This window comes from Sceloporus occidentalis, unplaced genomic scaffold, assembly GCF_023333645.1.
Source record: "Sceloporus occidentalis isolate IW3139 unplaced genomic scaffold, rSceOcc1.0.p SCAF_24, whole genome shotgun sequence".
Classification (NCBI taxonomy): domain Eukaryota; kingdom Metazoa; phylum Chordata; class Lepidosauria; order Squamata; family Phrynosomatidae; genus Sceloporus; species Sceloporus occidentalis.
This window is the reverse complement of record NW_028317004.1, coordinates 9376050-9398612: the sequence shown is the minus strand read 5'-3', so window position 1 is coordinate 9398612 and position 22563 is coordinate 9376050. Positions and strand designations below refer to the sequence as shown.

The 22563-nt window shown below is 37.2% G+C and overlaps 1 protein-coding gene across 1 annotated transcript in view; it reads left to right on the top strand.

The window, feature by feature from the left end:
- The window catches only part of LOC149300591 (nuclear receptor ROR-beta-like), a 31103-nt gene extending 9407 nt beyond the window's left edge, over nt 1-21696 (top strand). The window contains exons 3-10 of the mRNA XM_089485063.1: nt 4252-4393; nt 6903-7304; nt 10282-10403; nt 13788-13920; nt 16711-16818; nt 18018-18128; nt 21085-21197; nt 21541-21696. Of these exons, the coding sequence (XP_089341189.1) occupies nt 4252-4393; nt 6903-7304; nt 10282-10403; nt 13788-13920; nt 16711-16818; nt 18018-18128; nt 21085-21197; nt 21541-21696 (1287 nt within the window). The remainder of the gene's footprint in view (nt 1-4251; nt 4394-6902; nt 7305-10281; nt 10404-13787; nt 13921-16710; nt 16819-18017; nt 18129-21084; nt 21198-21540) is intronic.
- Nucleotides 21697-22563: the final 867 nt, after the last annotated feature.

Here is a 22563-nt window from a genome sequence, read left to right as displayed (position 1 = left end):
AAGGGCGCACCTGAACCATCATATCTACTTCAATGCATATAATAGCTGAGTGTACTAATTTTATGTGGTCCCCCTTACAAATGCATGAAGGGGTTCTGCAGAATTCCCCTCTGTGCATTTGCCTCTTCCTTTTGCCCCCAGCTCCTAAGCTTGTAGGCCTCTGCCTGTGTCCACGTGGTATACCCACCGCTAGTCAGCTTCAGTGGTCAGTGAGAGAGACACAGCATACAGAAATATAAGTATATAAAGGTACCTATTTATTTAGCTTTACCCTCGTCACCTTACATGCGTAAGTGAACCTACCGTATATTCCAGCGTATAAGACGACTTTTTAACCCTCAAAAGTCGGGGGTTGTCTTATACGCCGGGTACTAACTGAGTACCGGGTACTAACTGAGTACCGGGTACTTACCGAACTGGAGATTCCCACGAAGCCATGAATCTCTAGGGGAGGGGCGAGTGGAGAAGCCGCCTCCCCTGGGCTGGTCTTCAGGGCCACGCCGAGGTAAATGCAAGATCGTGATCTCCCCAACTAGCCCTGATCAGCAGGGCTGGTTGGGGAGATCACGACCTCCCTCTAACTAGCCCGACATTAGGGAGCTCGAGGTCTGGCACTTCAGACCTCGGCTTCCCTGCTCCCTAATCAGTAAGCGCCGGCTATTAATGCTGAGCGGGGTGATGACGTCATGTCCCGGCGCTCGGCATCGATTGCCGGGGCGTAGTGATGAGGGAGCAGTAAAGCAGAGGTCTGACATGACAGACCTCGCGCTCCCACGACTGGATGGAAGAAAGAAGATAGAAGATGAGAAAGGTAAGAGATGGGGAGAAAGGGGTGTGAGTGCAGTGTATGTATGTTGGTGTGAGATGGTCAGTGTATGTGTATGGTCAGGTGTGTGTAAGAGCAGTGTAGGTATTTGTGTTTGTAAGCTGGTGTGTGTATATATATATATATATATATATATATATATATATCTACATGTATATATATATATATATCTACATGTGTGTATATATATATATATATATACATACATACATGCATGTCTATATATATGTGTGTATATATATATATATATATATATATATAGACATGTATATATACCGTATGTATAAATACGTATGTATGTATAAATGTGTATGTATGGACAGTGTAAGGGCCGTGATTGGCTGGTTGTTGTATGCTGGGTAGAGGGGTAGTCATATACGGCAAGTATAGCCCAAACTGTATATTTTAACTGGAAAATTTGGGGGTCGTCTTATACGCCCAGTTGTCTTATACGCCGGAATATACGGTATCTAAAGTTTCACATGCTGCAACCAGAAGAATAAGGCAGTAAAATGTGGAATTTGTTGCAAGAGTTCTGTTTATAATACAGCGGATGCACAAAATTGTTTGGGAAAGGTAAATAGATGTTGGGTATACAATTTGAATATATTCAATGGAAACCATGCAAAAATTAATCTGCCAACTCCTTGAAGTTTATAATGAATTTTATGAATTTTTAAAAGAAATATTGGCAGTCCCATTGTTGGATGTTTTTGATTTGCGGATCTGTGATGAATATTTGTTCTTTTTTTTGTGCCGCCAACTACGCAGTGATTAAAGAGAAACTGTCACCTGAGATAACATAATCATTGAAAACAGCACCGAAAACCTTCTATCACTTGTTATTTGCCAGCTCTGACATTCACAAAAGGCATAGGCTGGGACATTTCATGTAAATTTTGCTTCATCTCCTGTGATCCTACAGTCGGAAATACTGCTGTCAGACTATGTATAAGTCTCTAGTGCAACAGTATGGTGCTTCTGTAAACCTAGGCATTTTCAGAAATATTTTGGAGAAAGGAACTAGTTTGAGATGTTCAAGGCAGTTCCTACATACAGAGAAACTTCCAATTACAAACATAGTTTTTATGTGAATACCTGAGTGAAAGGTAAAGCAACATGATTAATGGGGAAGGGTATGTATTATAAACTACAACTAGCATCGTTTTATAACGGGAAAAAAGCTGTTGCGCACATGAGCAAGATATTTTCACATTTTCTAAATTTGTGACATTGTATTTAAAAGCAAGAACATAATTTCTAGCGTTTGACAGTACCATCAACATCAAAAGCTTGCAAACACGTAAGAAGTCCCTTATGCCAGAAATATTTTTAAATATTATTAAATTATTGTAAGTATGCCAATATACAGTAAAGTAAACTGCTCCCCAGTTCTTAAAGAAGAATTGTACTCCAGATTACCCCTAATCCTAAATCCTATACATAGAGTATTTGTGCAAAATATTATTTTTATATAAGGAAATTATTAATTTGTTGTTTTGGTTTGTTTGTTGTAGTGTTACTCCAGCCATGATAAATTGCTTTAACATAGGATAATCCTCTCAATTGTTTATCACACTGTTAACCTAAAATACCTATCCCTCTTAGTCACTTCTAGTCTTGTCATACCCTTTGAATGTATGTACTGTAAGAAGCACTGCGTAAATTGTTGGTGCTATATAAATTACAAAATAATAATAAATAAAATAAATTAATACACAGGAACACTGCAGCTGCAAACAATCTCCAGTGCTAGATGTTTACATGCAGTCTGCTAAAGTAATGCATGTTATAATGAAAATAAAATGAAGAAAAAACTGCATGAAATACCCTAGCTCTGACTTCCGTGGAGTCAGAAATCATGTCATGGATGATGACAGTTCCACGGCTGCCCCACTAGACACCAGGGAGTCTGAAGCATGGGGGACAAGTCTAGGGATCCACTGGTAAGTTGGGGAGGGTAAGAGTGGCATATGGGGGGTATAAGGGCTTTCTGGAGGCAGAGTGGCATATAGGGGTTAAAATGAATATCAGGGAGGCAGAGTGGCATATAGGGGGTTAAAAGGAATATTAGGGAGGCAGAGTGGCATATAGGGGTTATAAGGCATATCTGGGGGACAGAGTGGCATATAGGGGTATAAGGCATATCTGGCAGCAGAGTGGCATATAGGGGGTATACGGCATTTCTGGGGGGCAGAGTGGCATATAGGAGGATATAAGGCATTTCTGTGGTGCAGATGTGCATAATGGGGCAGATTGGCAAATAAAAGAAAATAAAAAAATGCATTTTTCTCAATCATAGTTGTTATTAATCTTATAATTGAGCAAATAAGGTAAAAGTGCAAGTGATTGATGGTTTTCAGTGCTTGTTCCTATTATGGTTTTATCTCGTATATGGCATTTGTTCTTTAAGCCCAGGTTCTTTTAATTCTAACATATGAACTCATTTTTGATTCACTCCTTAATATGCAAAATTATTTTATGATGCCTTTATCATGTCATATAGTGTATCCAGCAGGTTACCCCAAGTAGATCATATATTGGCTGCTGATCATGACCATCAACATCAAGACATAAGCAGAGTCTGACATACTGGTCTAGTTATGGGGATTCTAAAAATAAAACAATACACTGTCTCCTCATTCTTGTACACAGTGTATCACACAGTCTTGTTCAGGGACACTGTTTTCGTAGCACTCTCAATTTTCCAACAAGAGGATTCATATTTAATTGAATTATAACCTTTTCTCCCAAACACTCCCTCACCTTTTACTCCTTCTCAAAACTCACTTCTTCAGAGAAGCATAACATCTTAGCTGCTAGAACTTCCTTGTCATTGATACAACCACCACACTACCTCTCACCCTTTCTCTGTGCCTTATGTTTGTCACCCCATTCCCTCAAGATTGTAAGCTTGCGAGCAGGGCTCTCTCCACCTCATGTATCGGTTTGACGTAGTCTGTCAATTCTCGTCTTGTCATACCCCTTGAATTTATGTATTGTATTAAGCGCTGCGTAAATTATCGGCGCTATATAAATAAAAGATAATAATAATATTTATGTTATTGTTAGTTTTGTATATTGTCATTATTAATATTATTTTAAATTTTAATTCTCTCTTGTTGTATAAATGCTATGGAATCTAGTGGGGCTCTATAAATAAAATGTATTGTCATGTTAAAATTTTACTGAACAGGGTCCGTAAGGAATGCCAAAGATCTGCACTCCCACAGACTTCCCGTGTGTCATTCCTTTACGTAGGCTTCAGAACTAAAACCCAATGTAAAAAAAAAACCACATTAATTGAAAGAAGAAATGAATATACGCTACAGTGTACACATCATACACAATTTTTAGGACTATGTTCAAATATTTATAATCAAAATACTTATATATTTTTTTTGCCTTTTTGCATGCATTTTCAGGGATTCTTTAGAAGAAGCCAACAAAATAATGCCTCTTACTCGTGCCCACGGCAGAGAAACTGTTTAATTGACAGAACAAACAGAAACCGTTGCCAACATTGTAGACTGCAGAAGTGTCTTGCTCTAGGAATGTCTAGAGATGGTAAGTCAACTTCCTTATGTACAGATTTCCCAGGGGTGCTGAAAAGCAGTCAATATGCAATAAGATTCTAAAAACAGTATGTATTGTACTCACAGAAAAATTGATAATTAGAAGCATTGAATAGCAGTTGAATAGCAGAATTGGAAACTTCATGCTTAGTCTATGAATAACCAAACTCTTTCCATAAATAAATATTAAATAAAATGAGGAATATTTTGCCAGGGAAAGCTTAATTGCCATGTGACACAAAAACAGGCACTAAGAAGTTGCTGTCAAAGAGGAAAGATTAAAATACTGGGTCTGATATGGTTTATTTGCTTAAAATGCTAGAAATTCTAGGCAATGTTTTGTCAGTGGAACAAAACTATTTAACAACCAATATTGCAAAAATGCAATGCAAAAATATGTTTCCGTATAGCCAAAAGAACACCCCAACTGTCCCTGTTTATGAAGGAAAGTCCTTCTTTGGGAACCAAAGCCCTCTGTTCCTTTTGCTCCATTAATGTCCCTGTTGTCTGAGATCTCTGAATACACAAAAATGTCTATTGGAACCATGGGAAATTAAAAAAAAATTATCATGTAAATGAAATTATTCATCATTGCTAAATGTTTAATGTTTATATATATATATATATATATAATAGCTGCATCATGCATAAAATAAATGAAGAGTCATATGTCAATCAACAGTACGGTTTGCAAGAAAAAGCATGGAAAAAAAATCAATTGCTTGTTCAAAGTTAAGTGAAAGGCACATGGTGTATTAGCAAGGGGATAAATCAATAGCTGGCGATATTCATTAGACATCATTGTTTACAGCAGTGTAAATGTTTGTTCCTATTAAACTTAGTTGTACGGGATGGAAAATCTGAATATAAATATATTTAAATGGCTTCTTTTCTATAGACCATTAACGAGCAGCAGTTCTTCCAGATAGACCCAAAGGAGCGTACCAGATGAAGTTCTGTGACCCATTGTGATGTCTGGTCTATTGATTAAATCAGATAACAGTTAGAATTTGGCAGCCTAACAATGGCCTGAGTTTAACAGACTCTTTAGAGCACTGAACTCTCTTCTTCTCTTTGTTGCGTTGAAATATTCCTGTCCAGGCCAAAGCATTAGCGGAACAATTAGTCTCTTCACGACAGACAAAACTGTCTCTGAGTGTTTCATGGCTGACGCTTTCATAGCAATTTGTACAAACAGCAAAACAGTGGGGGGACTTCATATAAGTTAAATGCTTATTTTATAGAGTGTATAAAATTGCAGGCTTGTGTAATATTAATGACACAGTATGCTGGTTATCACCAACATGCATGCGCAGGAGTTAATTTCCCAGTGAAATCTTAAGAGCGTTACTTTTGTTTTGGAAGTTCTGTAATGTTTTGTTTGACTCTCTTGTGTTTTTTACATATTCCGGTTAAATCATAAGCACAATAAGCCCTTTGCATAAACATCCATTATCACGGATAATTATAATCCTAATGAACGCCTAAGAAATCAGAAGATTCACAGTATTGCCAGTCTTTTAATTAAAAGTCTATCAGTCTGCGTATTGTATAAAACTTACATCAGTTACATTAATTGTTGGTTCTATACAGCGGAAATATACAGTACATATTATTTTAAGATGTCTCTGTCCGCATCTTTCCTTACTCCGATTAACCTCTCTGAAGTTTGCAAGAACAGAGCCAAAACGACTCAGGCCCAGTTTTACTAAGTTCCATTAAGCTATTTAATGTGACAGTAATCCTAATTAAAATTAAGCCATAGCCGCACAGACGTCATTGAAAATAATATTCAAATAAAATAGAAATAGAGCTGATCGCTCCGAAGTACAGAGGCAGCTCTTATTGCAATAACTTAGTGAAAAATGTTTTCTGCTTGTGACTGTGTGTTATATTAACTTGTGTTCCTTGATGAGCTTCTTGGAAAGCTAATACCTGTTTGTTCCAGAAACAAGATGCTTCAATCATTGAAGAACCTCAAACAGGCTATAATACAAGGATAACTGACATGACATGATACATAACAACTATTGTCTTAATTGTGCGCCACTGCCCAATATTGTACAGCGTATTAAAGGTTGGGTCTTGCCATTAACTTATACAGAAGCAAAATGATGTTTGTATCCTCTGAGTCAATACCACGTCTTAAAAATGATAGCATATTATTGGCCCTTGCTGACTTATATTCCACAAAGTGTGTTTTGTACAATTATTCTAATATCCATCTCATTTACCAATTTCCCCATTGAGGGATGTTTTTTGTCAATATTAAATTTAATCTAATTTTCTGTCTTCTTCAAACACTGATACCTAGCGTTCAATACCCCTATTAAATCATAAAAAGCACATTAAATACAAGTGGACCTAGAAAAGAACTCAGTTTACTACTCTTGTCCAATTAAGGTAGTCGTATAACTACAAATGTTGTTGTTACTTCCACTACTTTGTAATGTTGAGTGTACCGTTGTATTGACTGTATGTTGTTATATTTTTTCTGCAAGCTGTAAAATTTGGGAGAATGTCAAAAAAACAAAGAGACAGTCTGTATGCCGAGGTCCAGAAACACCAGCAAAGGCTACAAGAACAGAGGCAACAACAGAGTGGGGAGGCAGAGGCTTTAGCCAGGGTGTACAGTAGTAACATCAGCAATGGCTTAAGCAACCTCAACAATGAGACTGGTGGCAACTACGCAAATGGACATGTCATTGACCTGCCGAAATCAGAAGGTTATTACAGTGTGGATTCAGCACAACCCTCCCCGGACCAGTCTGGCATTGACATAACAGGAATGAAACAGATAAAGCAAGAGCCTATTTATGACCTTACGTCCGTACCAAACATATTTATGTATAGCTCTTTCAACAATGGACAGCTCAGTCCAGGAATAAGCATAACTGAAATAGGTAAGTAACATTGTAATAGTAATAATGCTTTTTGACAAATGTGTATTGAGCCACTAAATTACTTGGCCAATTTGCTGGGTTATTCCCTTGGACAGAAGTCGTCAGCTCTTCTCTGTCTAAGTGTGGTCCAGGATAAATCACTTACAGGGTTAAAAATAACTTATTATAGAAACCTAATGTGTAACAGAGCTGATTCTTATTTTAGAATTACCTAGCGCATTGGTTACCTTATAGATTTTGCTGGGTGTCTTGGCCATACACACACTTCTGATCACCTATGTTGGCATTCGCTATTCATAATGGTCTTGTACAGTGTACTCTGTCTAGCCAGGGAGACAGAGTATCTGCCACAATCAGCTCTTGGTCCTTTAGCTGTCTGGAGGAAGCTCAATTGGATCCTGCAGATACAGATAAAGTCTCATCTAATATTTCGTATGCTGCCAATTAGTTTGCAGTCTCCTCTGTACTCTTTCATGTTAATCAATAAACATGAGCTAGCTGATAACTTGCTGAATAGTTGGACATTGTTAAATGCTGAATGGGCTGTTTCAGAAGCATAAAGTGGTTCTGTAACAAGTACTTAGGCAGGACTTTGTGCCAAAGGTGAAACATAGTCTAGTACTCTACATGTTTTCATGGTGTTTTTTTCTGTATTTTTAATTTGAATGAGATCGCAGTGAGTGATAGCAGCTTGATCCAGTATCAATGAATACTTTTTTTTTCTTCTGGTTACAATAAATAACTGAAATTTTCTAATTGCACTATATTAAAATTATATTAGGAAAACATAAATACCAAGAACATGGTATCTTAAAACATACAAGGTATGGTCACTACTAAAGTTCAAGGAAGTGCTCAATGACAGCTAATACCTTAATATGTTTTGAGAGGATCAGTAAATGATACAAAGAGAACAATGGGACAAGGGGGACTTTTACAATAACTTTGCCTTTTAAAAAAGCAACATGTACTTCTAAAACTTACCAACTACTTTCTCTGAGAGACTGGAACTGTTTGTGTTCAGACAATGATCTGGTCTCCCCAACATTCACCCATTGCTTTTGCAGTTAGTGACTCCACTTTGATCTAGATCAACAGAGATATGTTATCTCTTCGGAGTGAGAATTGGAAAATTTGCAGCATGACAAGACATATTTGGGTCTATTCACTAAAGGGAGAATTGCCAATTGAGTTAGCAGGGGAGCTGTGGTCACTTTGCATTATGAATGAACTGTTGTGGAAAGAGCTGGGCTGGTTCTGTATAATATATAGTTAAATCGCTGAAATTTCTTCAAAGTCTCCTAACACATTGAATTGTGTATCATACAGGTCCAGCTTAGCCCTTCACATAAACCATAACTCTCCCTTTAGTGAAAAGACAACGTTATATCTTAGAAAATAAAAATACAATGTGGCTCATTTCAGACAAGTCAAAATGCACTTTAATTATATAAGGATATGTTACATCATGCCTGTTCATTCAATAGAGTATAATGACGTCTAAAGGACTGAAGTGATTAAAAGTAAAAGGAAGTACTTTTTGAAATTTTTATTTTCATGTTGTGATTATTTGCCCACATCAGTGATAGTGTCAGGAGCCATTTTCTATAAAAATGTCCATGTACACTTTTATAACTGGCTTTGTACATTAAGTAGTGTGTTACAGTGCCCCTGCTTTATAAAAATGAATATCTTGCTGCTTTTTAAAGTAAACAATATATATATATTTGTAATTAATTATATATATATATATATAATTTTTAAATGTTATAATATCTTAAATATAATAATACAATATTAATTAGTTATTGAAAATATTTTGTAAAAATGTCATGTTTAAATATGGAAACATACATTGTAGTATTGTTACTGTAGTTTAAAAAAAAAAAAAAAAGAACATATTGTGGAGATGCAATTTCTAGAAATTTCAATAAAATTGTCTATTTTTTTTCCTACTTCTAAATGTTTCTCAAAAAGTGATTTTCTTTGGTGTGGATTGCTTTTAGCAGAAACAGTGATGATCCCAGCAAAATATGATTGTTTCTGGATGCATTTTTTAATTTTGCTGAAAAGTTTTAATGTTATAGACCACATCTTATTTTAGACATTAGGGAGGATAATGCTTATAGCAGTAAGTAATTTTGTGTACTTACACCTGGTATAGCCATGGTTCAGTGACTGGTTTCCTTTTTGGAGACATCGTTGAAATGTTTGGTGAAGAATGAAGGGAAAGGTGCGGCTCAACAGATGTATACAGATTATAGCTTTTAATTTCTAATAGAAGATGTTAAATTTTACCAGTCACTGGAGCAACAAAACTTTGACGTGTTAGGTTTATAATGGACATTTGGAAGTTTAAAGTATTAACTGCCCTTAATGTACGAGTGCTAAGTTCTATGATGTGTTCTTGTTAAATTCACTCTTGCTGTAGAACAAAAACTGTTGTTTAAGGGTTCGTATAATGATAGAAGTTGCTAAAACTGAAATATTAGTTAAGTAAATCTCAGTGTACTGCATCTGAAATTGGCAGATTAATTATTTGTTAAATTGATCAGATCATGGATTATATGACCTTCCAGGCTCACTGTAGCCCTAAAGAGTCCTAAACCAAGCCAAACTTATTTTTAAGACCAATAACTGGGATTTTTTTTTAGAAAAAAAGGTAGTGTAGTCCCCAAAATACAACACTTTACAGATTATAAACTAGAAGTGCATGCTGACATCAAACTGATGATATCTTGGTACCTAGAGGTTTCATTCATTGCTCTGACAGTGATCAAACCCTTTCTTTCATCTCCAAAATTTGGAGACCAAATCATTTTAGGTCATTTTAGGACCACATGGATGCAAGAAAGTATCATAGTTTATGATAGCAAGTGACTGTTGCTGACCAGATCAATGCATACCCTACTTAATGCTAAAGTGTAATCAAAAGTATATTTCCATGTTCACCGTTTGCTCTTTGTCCTTTGCACAGACCGAGTTGCACAAAATATTATAAAATCCCACCTTGAAACATGTCAGTACACATTGGATGAATTGCATCAGTTAGCTTGGCAGACCCACACCTATGAAGAAATCAAAGCATACCAGAACAAGGTACAGTATATCATATATTCCTTTAAAGTATTTTGACATATTTCGTTAGGACCCACATAAGAAATGTGTATGTTTTATTACTGTTTTAATTTTTGTTTGGTTATGCAAGACACTAACCATTGTAAATAATGTAGGTAATACTGTATGTTTACACATCAACAGTGCAGACACTTAGGGATCTATCACTAAATAGGGACTTTGCAGGAGATTTGAACATTTCAACTGTCTGATGTCACTATGCATTAATAAGGGTTTTCACACATTGTGTCAAATGCAAAATAATGTACTGAATTAATTTGAAGTACAATTGCCCTTCAGCCCTTCTTGCAGGAAACACTCATCGGTTTTATCCCTTTATAAATCATAGTGATGCCAGGAAGTTAAAAAGTTCATCTCCCATGCAAACTCCCATCTAATTGAATAAAACGTATTGGTTGTAAAACAGTGTTTCAACTGAAGTCTTATCTATTTCATACATTAAATCATTATTTGGTATAGATATATGCTCAAAGCTTGGTTAACTCAGGTTTCTGGACATGATCAAGATTAAACCATTTAGTTTAATTCGCCTTGTAACAATAATGTAAATGTTTATTCTTAAAACTAGTCCAAAGTTCTCTTCTTTAGAATATTTTCATGTAACCATATGCAAGCAACAAGTGTGAGGCAGTCTCCTGCAACCATTGTTGTGAAGGTTTTAATGGTTGGATAGCCTTTTCCTTCTACAGTATACATGAAATCATCATTAGTTGGGTTATCTTTGTCTAATATTAAAATAAGGTTCATGACCTGAAAGGTTTAATTGTGACAAATATGCAAAAATGGAAGAAATCAGGAAAAGGTCAAATCATTTTCACCTTTTTCACAGGACTGTATCACAAAAAAGCTATGGCAACCAGACAGGGTAATATGCCACTAAACATAAGCATATACAGTACATAATATGTGACATTTGACATTTTACACTTTCTATTCATTGCCATAATAAAATTGCTAGTGAATATATACTATATAGATTCCTCTTTGTATAATCAATGACTGATTTAATTTTATTCTATTTCTTTTATTCACAAAATGTTTCTAAGGAATGAAATGTATGCCTAAGATGTTTAAGTGCATGTGCATATAGTTTTTTTAAATATTATGTCAGGAAATATTTTTACTAAAAAAGTTTGAAATCATGAGACGATCGTGATAGTGATTAACTTTATGCAATTATAGGAAAAAATGTCATGTCCTTTTCATACTTTGACACGTGCTGCTGTAATATGTGTTTGATTTCACCCCATACTGTTAAACAACAAAGTATAAGCCACTCTATGCAAAGATAATACACATAAATAATGCATAATTTATCAGCTGAAATGGATCATCTTGAACTGGAATATGGAAACTGCCATTTAAAGTAAACAATGTTCCCGATAACAATGCTTAAACCAAACATGTCAAACTACACAAAAACAGAAGAATAGGAGCACAAGTTCCAGTAATAATCAGCTTTGCTTCTGGGTGCCTGGTATGGCAGGCATTGCCTACTGGCGTAACTACCCTGCCTCTAGGGGGCCTGGTGTGAACCCTTTCTTCCTGTCTCCTCATACTGTTTAAATTGTTTCGAAAGGGCCATTCCAACCTGGACCGCACAAATCCAGTTCCTAAGGGCCCTTTCTAAACTATTTTGAACCGGCACGGGGAGACAGGAGCATATCAGGGGGTCATGTGATGTTCCATGACCCTGCGGTGAAACCGAGGGAAAGCTGCAGGAGTGGTGAGAGGTAAGCGAGGGAGGAGGGATGTGTGTATATATAAATAAATATATATATATATATATATGTGTGTGTATGTGACCATGGATGTGTACTTGTGTGTATGAACATGGATGTGTAATTGTGTTGGTATGTGAGCATGGATGTGTAATTGTGTGTATGTGTGAGCATGGGTGTGTAATTGTGTTTGTGTGTGAGCATGGATGTATAATTGTGTATGAGCATGAATGTGTACTATTGTGTGTGAGAGCATAAATGTGTACTTTTGTGTGTGAGAGCATGGATGTGTACTTTTGTGTGCGTGAGCATGGATGTGTACTTGTGTGTATGTGTGAGCATGGATGTGTACTTTTTTGTGTGGTAGCATAAATGTGTACTTTTGTGTGTGTGAGAGAGCATGGATGTCTACTTGTGTGTGTGTGAATGTTTTATGTTGGAAGGAGGGGGGCAAGGGGCAAAGAAGGCATAGACTAGCTGTTGAAGATGGGGCCTGGTGGTTTCTAGTTATGCCCCTGGCAGTGCCGTCCACGCATTACATAAAGAGAAATGAGAGAAAAGCCAAGACACACTTAAAGATTATAACAGTAGTTGCCACCATAACGCTGAACTCATGATAACACATACATGTTTCATGGCACCTTGCCCCCTTCTTAGTAACTTAGTATGTCACCACTAATATAACCTTCAAGGGTCAGACTACAGCCTTCAAAAGTTGTAGACAGACTACGCTAGTTTCTTGACATTAACTTTGTTAAAAGAAGTTTGGGATACCACTGAGTAAACCTGACAACATAGGTTGCAAAATAGGTGGAAGTCTGTGTAGCCAACAGTGCATATTTCCCTACTGGCAATACCACCTTTACGGTCACCAGTTGCAGAGAGTGACTATATGAAACTATATGCTAGAGTCCAACATAAAGTGGCATGCAGACTAAAAGGGTTAAATCACTAGTGTTTGAATATGACTCCATCTCATTGCAGCAGATGCAAATGGGCCTGGGGGCAGTAATAGATGTAATTCACTGGGGGAGTTCAAGGCCCCATTATTATTATTATTAATGATGGTCCTTGTAACTCTACATTTTATTTTACAAATGAAGGTATCACAAACTTAGATGGACTCTCTTCTCTGTGACCAATGATCCAGTTTGAAATGATTTTGTTAACTGTTTATATATTAAGATATATCAGATAAGAGATTTATGCCCTTAAAGTCTGACTTCATGTGGACATGGAAACCATGATGTGCTGATTTTGTTGGGCTGAGCAAAAATATCAATAGGAAAATTAGTAGGAAATAAATAGATCAATATAGCACCGGGAGAACACCTGTAAAAGTCACAGAGAAGGCTGCACATGTACATACTCCCAACATATAAAGACCAGATTATCCCCTAACCTGAGATGCTTGTAAGAAATGCCATGAGCGCAACAGCAGTGGCTTTAATGCAACCATGTTGTGACATACATTTTCCATCTGTGTCTGCAGTTTGATGGTAAACCTGGTCACCCTAATGGCAACACCTGCCTCTATTTTGTCACATGTTTGTTGTACATGTAATAGCTGATTGTGGGCTTACATTCATGTTGATTTCTTACATATGTGTATCATATCTTGCAGACAAGAGAAGCTCTATGGCAGCAGTGTGCTATTCAGATCACCCATGCGATTCAGTATGTAGTGGAATTTGCAAAGCGAATAACAGGCTTCATGGAACTGTGTCAGAATGATCAAATATTGCTTCTTAAGTCAGGTAAGGGATGTATGTACAGACCAATGATATTATGCTTTATAACAATGAAAACAGAAATTGTTCAGAAAAATTCAAGGTTGTTTTTGTGTAAGGTAATGAAGGGTTAAATATAAGGGGGAATTATGCTTTATTGTTTGGTTCAGTTGTTGTAGTCATTTGCACTAGAATTTCTCTTGAAACATATCCCCCATAGTACTTAAAAAATATCAAAAAAATATTGCACATTATTGAGCAGTAAAGTACCGTGCAATAAGAAAAACACTAATTGTGTTTAATTATATACTATAAAACTGAATATAAACATAGGAATTCCCAGGGTAGGCTCTTGTATTCCTGAGTGGCTTTGCGAGAGGGTAGGGCTAGGTAGCTGCTAGCTACGTATAGTGGTGGAGCTTACATCAGATAGCCCTACAGGGGTAAGGGTGACCATATGTCCCCGATTGCCCGGGACAGTCCCGCAATGGTCTCAAGTTCAGAAGCCTTTCATGATAGGCTTAGTCCCTCCTTCACACCAAGCTCAGTGTTAGCTGCAGCAAGCACCAGGTGTGTGTGTTTGACTATATTTATGTAACTGTGTTTGTCTGTTTGTGTGACTGTTTGTTTCTGTGGCTGTGTGTAACGTCTGGTAATAGAGGAGTTAATTCTCTAAATCTGCTCATGCCTGGTAATAGAGTAATGTCTGGTAATAGAGGGGTTACCACTCCTGTCACACTCCAAGTCAGCCAGTACATGCTGGAATTTGTGCATACTTGGGCATGATAGGAGTGTGATTGCTGTTAGCAATCATATATATTTAATACAGGAAACACACTCCTATCATGCACAAACAGCCAATACATGCTCATCACTTACAGTCTCCCTGTACCATGCCCCCCACAAACACATCCATGCTATCACACACACTCATTCAATTACTAATCATTTGCAGATTCTCATTCATTCACAGATACTCATTCATTCCCTCAATCACGCATACTCGTTCATACAGCCTCCCCCACCCCCTTACCTGAACTGCAGATCTGTGCGAACAACTTCTTTTGCCCTCCCAGGGAAAGCAGGAACGGAGCAGAGTCATGTGACTCCACTGGGTTCCTGCTTCCCATGAGGTAAGCTGTAGGGCCCCTGTAGAAGTGAACATTAATCCTGCCCTATGTCTTACAGTGGCACTGTAAAAGCCATTGGCTCATGAAAACATTTACCCATACATGACATGAGGTGGCATTAACATAGTATAAAATCATATTTCTTTATTCATTTTTTGGTAAGTGACCATTATTATTTATTGTTTTATATAGTGTCACCGTATTCCACAGTGCTGTTAATTCTAAAATAAAAGATGTCATAATAGATTAAAAGGTTATAATGTGGTAGATGTTAATTTTGTAGCATGAAAAAGAAAGCACTGGGCCTGACCTGTTTGCAGAGCTAGGGGTATTGTAATACTTCCCTAAAAAAGGGCATCTTCTGTCCATCTCCTGAGAGCAGTAGACAGCTTGTTGCAATAATAAAACGTGCCTTTCTGCATATGGTATTAATGTTGTGAGTAGCACAACACTTGGCTGTAATTCATATTCATAATTATTGCAGCTGTTTCTAGACTTGGCTTGACTGTTCAAAAAAAATAAAAAATAAGGTTAATTCTATATCACTCAATTTCCAGAAAAAAAAAACAATTTCAATAATTGAAAGGAGAAAAAAGCTACTTCCCATGTAATATAAATAAGCAAGTGGAAGGCTAATGGTTGTTTAATGATTTGTGTCACTTGGTTTTCTGGTTGGTAAATTTAATTGTGTTTTCTGTATGCCGATATTTCTCAAAGGAGGGCTGACACCTTTTGGCTTGGTGGGGGCAAGTAACACCATGAATGCCGTGCACAATCAGTCCTACTACCACTCCCACACAACTTGTGCAAGCAGTGTTACTAATAGGAGGCCACATAATATCATATAATGTCACATTATCTGATCCCACTAAGTCCCCTCCTCTGCATGTGTGCTGGCACAAATCAAACTCTGGTACAGAGTGCTATGTTTCCCCCAAGTACCAGAGACTGTGGCGCTCGGACACAGATTTGCGGCACCTACATTTTGGGAGGGGGTTTACGTGTGGTGTTACTCTCCATCGGGTCAGGACTTCCAGGACAAAAAGCTTCATGGCCAGTATTTGCACTGATATCCAACAGGTTTCAGCCAGAAGTCAAGGAACCACCCGTATTTACCATCTTCCCCACAGACTACAATAGCGACTCCCTACAGGGCTGAGATGGGCTGAGTGTAAATACTGAGCCGTGTGCAAAGGAGGACCTCATGGAGAACTGTGTGTGGTTTGCTGTGTCTATTGTATGTAAATTACCCCTTGTAGTGTTTAAATACTGGTGTATTTCCATATAAACTGCGTCCTGATTTCACCTCAACATGAGTCCTGTCTGATGCTTGGGGTCCTTTATTGTCCTTTTTTTGGACAATAGTCAAACTGTGTAGCTAAGCTTCGGGTAGCCACAGTGCCTACGCAGCTCTGGTGCAGCAGCATGCCCCCTTCTCTCTACAACGCTGGAAAGGCTTAATCACTGGTGTCTCGCCAGGAGGAAGCAACATTGGGTGGGAGTACCCATGAAATTGAATGTTGTATTTCATTTAAATAAGAGAAAAAACAGTCATTAAACAACAAAAATCAAAACTTAACACGAAATGAGGTTATACTTTTATATTTGAGTAGAGGCATTGTTTTATCACATACCGGTTTTTATGACTCATATCACTTATTACATATAATGTTTCATCTTTCAACAGGCTGCTTGGAAGTTGTATTAGTAAGAATGTGCCGTGCCTTCAATCCATTAAACAACACTGTTCTTTTTGAAGGAAAATATGGAGGGATGCAGATGTTCAAATCATTAGGTACATATTTTTTTATTTGCACATTTGAACAGTCATGTCTTAACATGTTATTAGCAAATGAAACGTCTTATTAGAAATGTTCTCACAGATGTTTTTGGACTGAGCTGTGCAACTAGTACCTGACTGAATATTACATGTTATTTAAACCTATATGAAATTGTCATGGTTTCTCATTGTAAGATCTCACATGCAAAGTGCGTATTTTCTCTTCCACATTGGACAGATGGCTCTCTGATAGATCTGAGAGCTTTTCCGGAGCTCTCCTCCCAATATATAGTAGAAGAACAGGGTAGTGGATTGGGCAGCTACCCCAAAGGCCTGGCAGTTAGCGGCATAACGGCAAATCCAAAGCGTTCATAGCATTAAATTGATGGGAAAAATCTGTGTTTGTCTATGAAGGTCTCAACGGCACGTGTTGCTGGAGGGGGACTTGAAAGTTAACTTTCTCAAATTATACTTTTTACAGCACTATTATTGGAGTGTAGCGAAAAAGTCTTATATGTCTTTATGTTTGACAACTTACTGACAAAGTACTTTAAAGTGTTTGCAAATACCTAATTCAGTCCGTTCCAAACCTTACCATTTGTTCTTTAAGAAATCAAAAAACTCAAACAAATCAAATTATGTATTTAGTTATTCTAATCAAACACAGAGTACAACAATAGCATTTCTATTCCAAACCTTACCGTTTTATTCTTAAGGCAAATCCAAATAGTTATGTAGTATTTTTTCCAATCGCAGAGTATACTATTCCAATTATCAAAATATGCTTTAAGGAGATTGATATCACCCCAAGGTTCATTTTATGATCTCCATCTTACTTCGCCTTGCCACCTTTTGCCCTTGCTAGCTGATTTTGAAAAGACTGAAAGACTTGCCTCCTGCGTTATTATCAAACTTATTATAATTTCAATTATTCAGTCAATTACACAGAAATAAAAGCAGTGCTAATTTGTAGAGCCATTTCATGAGAAATCTAACCTCTGGATAAAAAGTATTTCAGAAATTTAAAAAAATCCTATAGTTTATTTTTTTTTTAAAAACTCTTCTTTTTTTTTTCTCCCTCCAGAAAATGTGAGATTTTACCCAAATCATTTATTCTACTAGCACCTGTTCACCAATAAAACCGTAAGCTGCACTTTAGACAGAACTGAACCCTTATTAACATCTTGTTCTCACTTTATTTCCTTGGTCTGCAGGTTCTGATGATTTGATGAACGAGGCGTTCGATTTCGCAAAAAGTATGTGTTCTCTTCAGCTGACTGAGGAGGAAATTGCCTTGTTTTCTGCAGCCGTCTTGATATCACCAGGTATTTAATGCAGCATTGATTACAAGTGTGATTCCTGCATTTTAGTGCTGTAGCGGTGCTTTCTACTGGAAAGCCTTCTGTCAGCCCAAAGTCCAAACAATAAAAGGCATAATAGTTAGAAAAGTTACCTAACTTGTCTTTAAGCTAATAAGATGCGAGCGTGCTTTTCACTGTAACTAGTAGAAGTAAGTAGTTCATTTTGACTATTTATGAAAGTTAGTGGAATTTTCTTAGTTTTTTTATTACAACACAAATGTCCTTTGTGCTTTCTCAATGGTGAAATTTTATGATAATTGCCATGGTTAGGCAAAGTGTCTATACCAGAGAATCACTGTCCGTGAAAGTCATAGGAGCATTGTGTGGAATTCCCAAAGCAAAGCTACTTACTTGCGTTGCTCTGCCCCTGCTAATCATTATATCTTCTCTTCCAATTTACTCCGTTTATTGGAACATGCATATAAGTAGAAAATTATCCCTTTTGTATTAACACAGCATCTAATGGTTTGCTCAGTCTTGCCAAGAACATAGTTCTTTTACTATTAGAATATGTTTTCAGATAGATAAATGGGTGGATAGGTATGAAGAAGGATAAAGAATAAAGAATTGTGCACAAGGCGAGCTTAGTAGTTATTTTATGCAGTGTTATCTAACTAATATTTATTTAGAATGCATAATATTTTTTGCATTGTAGCCTTCTTTTAAATACATATTAGCCCTTTAAAAGCAGATATTGTTCTCAGTAAAGCATTACACGTCCTGCTTTCTTGTCAATACATTTGTTCTAATTTTCCAGTCCTCTCACATGAAATCCTCTTTAATTTTGCTAACTAGAAAGCATTAGAGACATGAAGTGAATGACAACCCTTCTGGGGATATTCTCATGATTAAATTCTTTAACCATAGCCTGTCATGGTGCATTTTTATTTGGTTTCACTGAAGAATGTCTTTTTTTTTTTTTTTATAGTAGAGCATTTAAAAGCCATGCAGTGAGAATACTAGTCTGTGCTTTTCTTACTCTGATTTTATTTAAATGCTAATATTACAAATCCTTTACATAACATGTAGAAAGTGGGAGAGTAATCGCTTCAATAAAACACAGCAGCAGTGATGTTTTGCGCAGTTGTTTTAAGTTATATTTTCAATTGCTTCTCTTCTGCATCACTTTTCTGATATAAATTCCAAACTCGCATTACCTCGCATTTGGAATTTATTACCGTATTTGCTCGATTATAAGACAAGGTTTTTTTCAGAGCAAATGCTCTGAAAAATACCCCTCGTCTTCTAATCGGGGTCGTCTTCTAATCAGACCTCAAATAGAGTCTGATTAGGAGACTAAGATCCAGATCCCCCGCACCGCTGCAGGGGACCTGGATCCTCCTGTCTCACCCCCCCCCCCCATCATACACACTTACCGGTGCTTCCTGCTGTATTGCCGGGGCAGCGGGTTGACGTCTACGCGATCCGCGTAGACAACGTCCGCTGCAGCCGGAAGGAGGTGTGGCTAGCAGCGGGGGTTGTCTGCGTCCGTCGCGTAGACCTTCCCCGACTGTCAGAGATCTCTGATCTCTGACAGCCGGGGAAAGTATACGCGACGGACGCATACAAACCCCCGCTGCCAACTCCACCTCCTTCCGGCTGCAGCAGAAGGCGACGTCAACCCGCTGCCCCGGCTGGAAGCACCGGTAAGAGAGGGCTGAGAGGGGAGAGAGGGGAGAGAGGAGAGAGGAGAGGGGAGGGGAGGGGAGGGGAGGGGGGGGAGAGAGTGTGTGTGTGTGTTAGTTAAATGGGGGCATAGGGCATTTCTGGAGTGGCGTTAAGGGGGCATTTAATAGAACACTCTGCCTCCTGAAATGCCTTATACCTCCCTATATGCCACTCTGCCCCATAATATGCCTTTTAACCCCCTAAATGCCAGAGTGGCATATAGGGGTATAAGGCATTTCTGGAGGCAGAGTGCTCTATACAATGCCTTTTAACTCCCTTAATGCCACTCTGCCTCCTGAAATGCCTTATACCTCCCTATATGCCACTCTGCCCCATAATATGCATTTTAACCCCCTAAATGCCAGAATGGGATATAGAGGTATAAGGCATTTCTGGAGGCAGAGTGGCATATAGGGGGTCAAAAGGCATACCATGGGGCACAGTGGCATATAGAGGGTTAAAAGGCATATCATGGGCCACAGTGCCATATTGGTGTGGCAAGCCTGGGGGCAGATGTGCGTAACTGGGGGACAGGCTGGAAAATACAAGAAATAAAAACAAAAAAAATATTTTTCTCAATCATAGCTTTTATTAAAAAAAATAGTTTACATGAATTAACATTTACTGGTAAAACTTTTTTCCTTTAGGGTCGTCTTATATTCAGGCTTTTTCTTTTTTCCTAAGTTAATATTCAGATTTTGGGGGGTCGTCTTATAATCAGGGTCGTCTTATAATCGAGCAAATACGGTAATTAAGGTTTTTTACCTTCATTTTTGTTTAAAGAGTTTGGTATGTCCTATGTTTTGAAAAAATATAGTATATTTATCTAAATTGGGTTTTGCTTGGCCGGGATGTCCAGCGTGTCTAGCATTTTTTTTTAATTAAAGGGACATTATTATCCCAAACTTTTTAGCATTTCTGTAAAGTGAATGTGGACTCAGCTAGTGGCTGTTGTGTAGTCATTGAAGTCAATGAGCTGCAAGCTGGTTCAACTTCAACCTCAATGGGTGCATCTAGGCATAAGAAAATGCGTGCAAGTGACTTTCTAATAAATAACATAAAGATCAGAGCCCATGGGCATAATCTGTACAGCAAAGGCAAAAGGAAATGCCTACAAAGATTTAAGAGAAAAAGAATAATGCATGCTTCTTTCCATTGGAGTGCTCCTTAAGCACTTATATCATAGAGTGTTTATGTGATGTATATGTATATTGCCTTATACAATTTCAAAATGTTGTTTTTCATTGACCAGAACGACCTTGGCTGATAGAGCCAAGAAAAGTCCAGAAGCTTCAAGAGAGGATTTATTTTGCACTTCAGCATGTGATTCAGAAGAACCACTTAGATGATGAGACTTTGGCAAAGGTAAGAAACATTCTCTTGAAAAGATTTGGCAAATATAAGAGTTTAAGACTAAGATAATTTACAAAAATCCCCCTTTTTTTTTTTTTTTTTTTTACAAAAAAATAAATAATTCCAAAAACGTGTTCTTCTAGTACCACTCCAATATAATTATCGTGATGACATGATCGTGCCATATTTAAGACCTTCATAACCCTGAAATCTATAATAAATAGGATCTGCTGCAACTGGCAAGCACTTAAAGTTTAGTGAACAGACCTAACTGACAGGTCTGCTTACCCCCCCCTCCCTTTAACATCCTAAAGCACCTATAATTTTATTAAATATTATTTTCTTTTCTTCACAGTTAATAGCCAAGATACCAAACATAACTGCACTTTGCAACTTGCATGGAGAGAAGCTGCAGGTCTTTAAACAATCTCATCCAGAGATAGTGAATACACTGTTCCCTCCCTTGTACAAGGAGCTTTTCAATCCTGATTCAAACACTGGTTGCAAATGAAGACAGTGGGATTTTTCACTTAGCTATGGAATGCATCACTACTAAGACAAAAGAAATGTGCTCAAGAGGACTTACTATTGTCAAATAAAAATCACTACAGCAGCACTAGGAATGTCCTGCACTTACCAGAAATCTTTTTCACCGCTACAGTTTGAAGAATGTAAATATGCACCTCTAAGTGGGGCTCTCTTTGTCTCCATTCTTGTTTTGCAGTTTTTATTCTCTTCTTTTGGAACTGACATAGTAATTGCTGCCATAGGGGCCGTAAAGAGGCGAAAGATACTGCAAACTCCTCTGGCAGCTGAAGGATTCCCCTTAAAGTATACAACACTGGGTGTATTTACTTTTTTTTTTTTTTTACATATAAATGTAATTTGGGAAGCAACCATTTATAGAATTTATTGTAGATATCAATGGGAGTATATACTTTAATGCTATTACTCTTCTGGATTACTGTTCAAGTCTAATTTAAATGAATTCAACTAATTTGTATGTTCCAGACTGCATGAGTACTTTTTGGCAGGTGGTACATTTTTATATATGTATATGTATTTACATTTGTGTGTGTGTATATATATATATATATAGATATATATATATATAAATCGTAAATGCACATACACATGCAAGTATATATATATATATATATATATATATATATATATATATATATATATATATACTGATACCACAGTATATGCTCATTTGCAGTGGTATAATCATATACTTATATAAAAAACCACCTCTAGTTTTATTTTTGTCTGTCATTGATGGTGTTGTGTTTTACCTCTTTTCCCTTGACGTTATGTATTTTATTTATGTTTGGGCAATCATGTTTCAATTAGGGCAGCCATTATTTGAATAAGA